Genomic DNA, 1,135 nt, shown 5'->3' on the forward strand with positions numbered 1-1,135 from the left:
CGGGATTAGGGTTGTTTGCATATTCCCTTTGTTATGGTCATTTCTGTCGTATGCTCGCGTCTTTGGTTCGGTCTTGTTGTCAGTTTGTTGACATCTATACAACCATGTTGGTTGCCCAAGCGGTATTTGTTCTGTTTCTGCGAAGCTGTGAAATTCTTCGCGTGCATACATTCGAGATCTTTACCAATGTAAACCAGCATCTTAAGACAGACCTTTTGCACATTTGACAGGCATCCGTATCAATTGTAGTGATTTTGGTAGAAGACAAGCTCTATCTGTTATACATGGGTATTTATTTACGTGTCAAGGAGGAAAAGGTGAACAGTTGCGTAGAAAAGCTATTGACGGTCCCAACCACGAGGTGGAGGAGCCTTCAATCCTTTCGTCTCCCTCAGATATCTCTCCACCCAAACCTCCATTTTCTCCAGAAGATTCATCCCAGGCCTTACGTCTTTTGGATCCACGCCCTCGGTAACGCCATCCCGACACCAAACACTCCACGAACCCATCCGCGCCGCCATCAGCACATCCGTGCCCAACCGGTCTCCTACAACGGCAATCTCATCCGCGCCTTTCACCACCCCCCTCTCGCGAAACCACTCTAACACTTCATCTCCACAAAACGGCTTCTTTTCACTCCCATCCGGCAACCGAAACACAGGAATCCGTAACCCCGACAGGCGCTCTTCAAGCTCCTGCACCTCCGCATCATAGCGCGGATGCGACCCCGCACGATTAGACACAATCAGGATCGAATCCGGATGTTGTTCGCGGTTGAAGGGGGAGGTGTGTGATGTGCGGAGGGCATGCAGCTTGTCGAGGATCTGTGAAGGGAATGTCGTGGTTTTGGGGTGGCAGAGGGTATTGTCTTTATCAAGGACGAGGGCACGGATAGTGGGGGACTTGGTTTTGGATGCATCCGTTGGTTGAAGACTGAGATTTGCTGCGATTGAGGGACCGACTTGTTCGGGCAGATGCGTTATTGTTGGGATTGTGAGATGGGGGAGGAATTGAGAGGGGTTCTTGAGGAGCGTTTGTACGGCCAGATTGAAGGCGCGGAGATTGCTGTTTGGTGGGTTTGGCATTTTTGTTTTTCTTTATCTTTTCCTTTTTTTTCCCTATTTTTCTTTTCTGT

At 49.3% G+C, this 1,135-nt stretch overlaps 1 protein-coding gene across 1 annotated transcript; it reads right to left on the reverse strand.

Annotated features, from left to right (window-relative positions):
- Positions 1-257: 257 nt before the first annotated feature.
- BDV27DRAFT_140011 (phosphatidylglycerophosphatase) lies at positions 258-1,135 on the reverse strand. The gene has a single exon (XM_032069569.1). The coding sequence runs from the start codon at positions 1,083-1,085 to the stop codon at positions 339-341; it is 747 nt and encodes a 248-aa protein (XP_031920149.1). The 5' UTR covers positions 1,086-1,135; the 3' UTR covers positions 258-338.

This window comes from Aspergillus caelatus (assembly GCF_009193585.1).
Source record: "Aspergillus caelatus strain CBS 763.97 unplaced genomic scaffold BDV27scaffold_699, whole genome shotgun sequence".
NCBI classification, from domain to species: domain Eukaryota; kingdom Fungi; phylum Ascomycota; class Eurotiomycetes; order Eurotiales; family Aspergillaceae; genus Aspergillus; species Aspergillus caelatus.

Excerpts from the sequence above, each read along its gene's own strand:
- BDV27DRAFT_140011 (XM_032069569.1), bottom strand. The coding sequence starts at position 1,085 with ATGCCAAACCCACCAAACAGCAATCTCCGCGCCTTCAATCTGGCCGTA.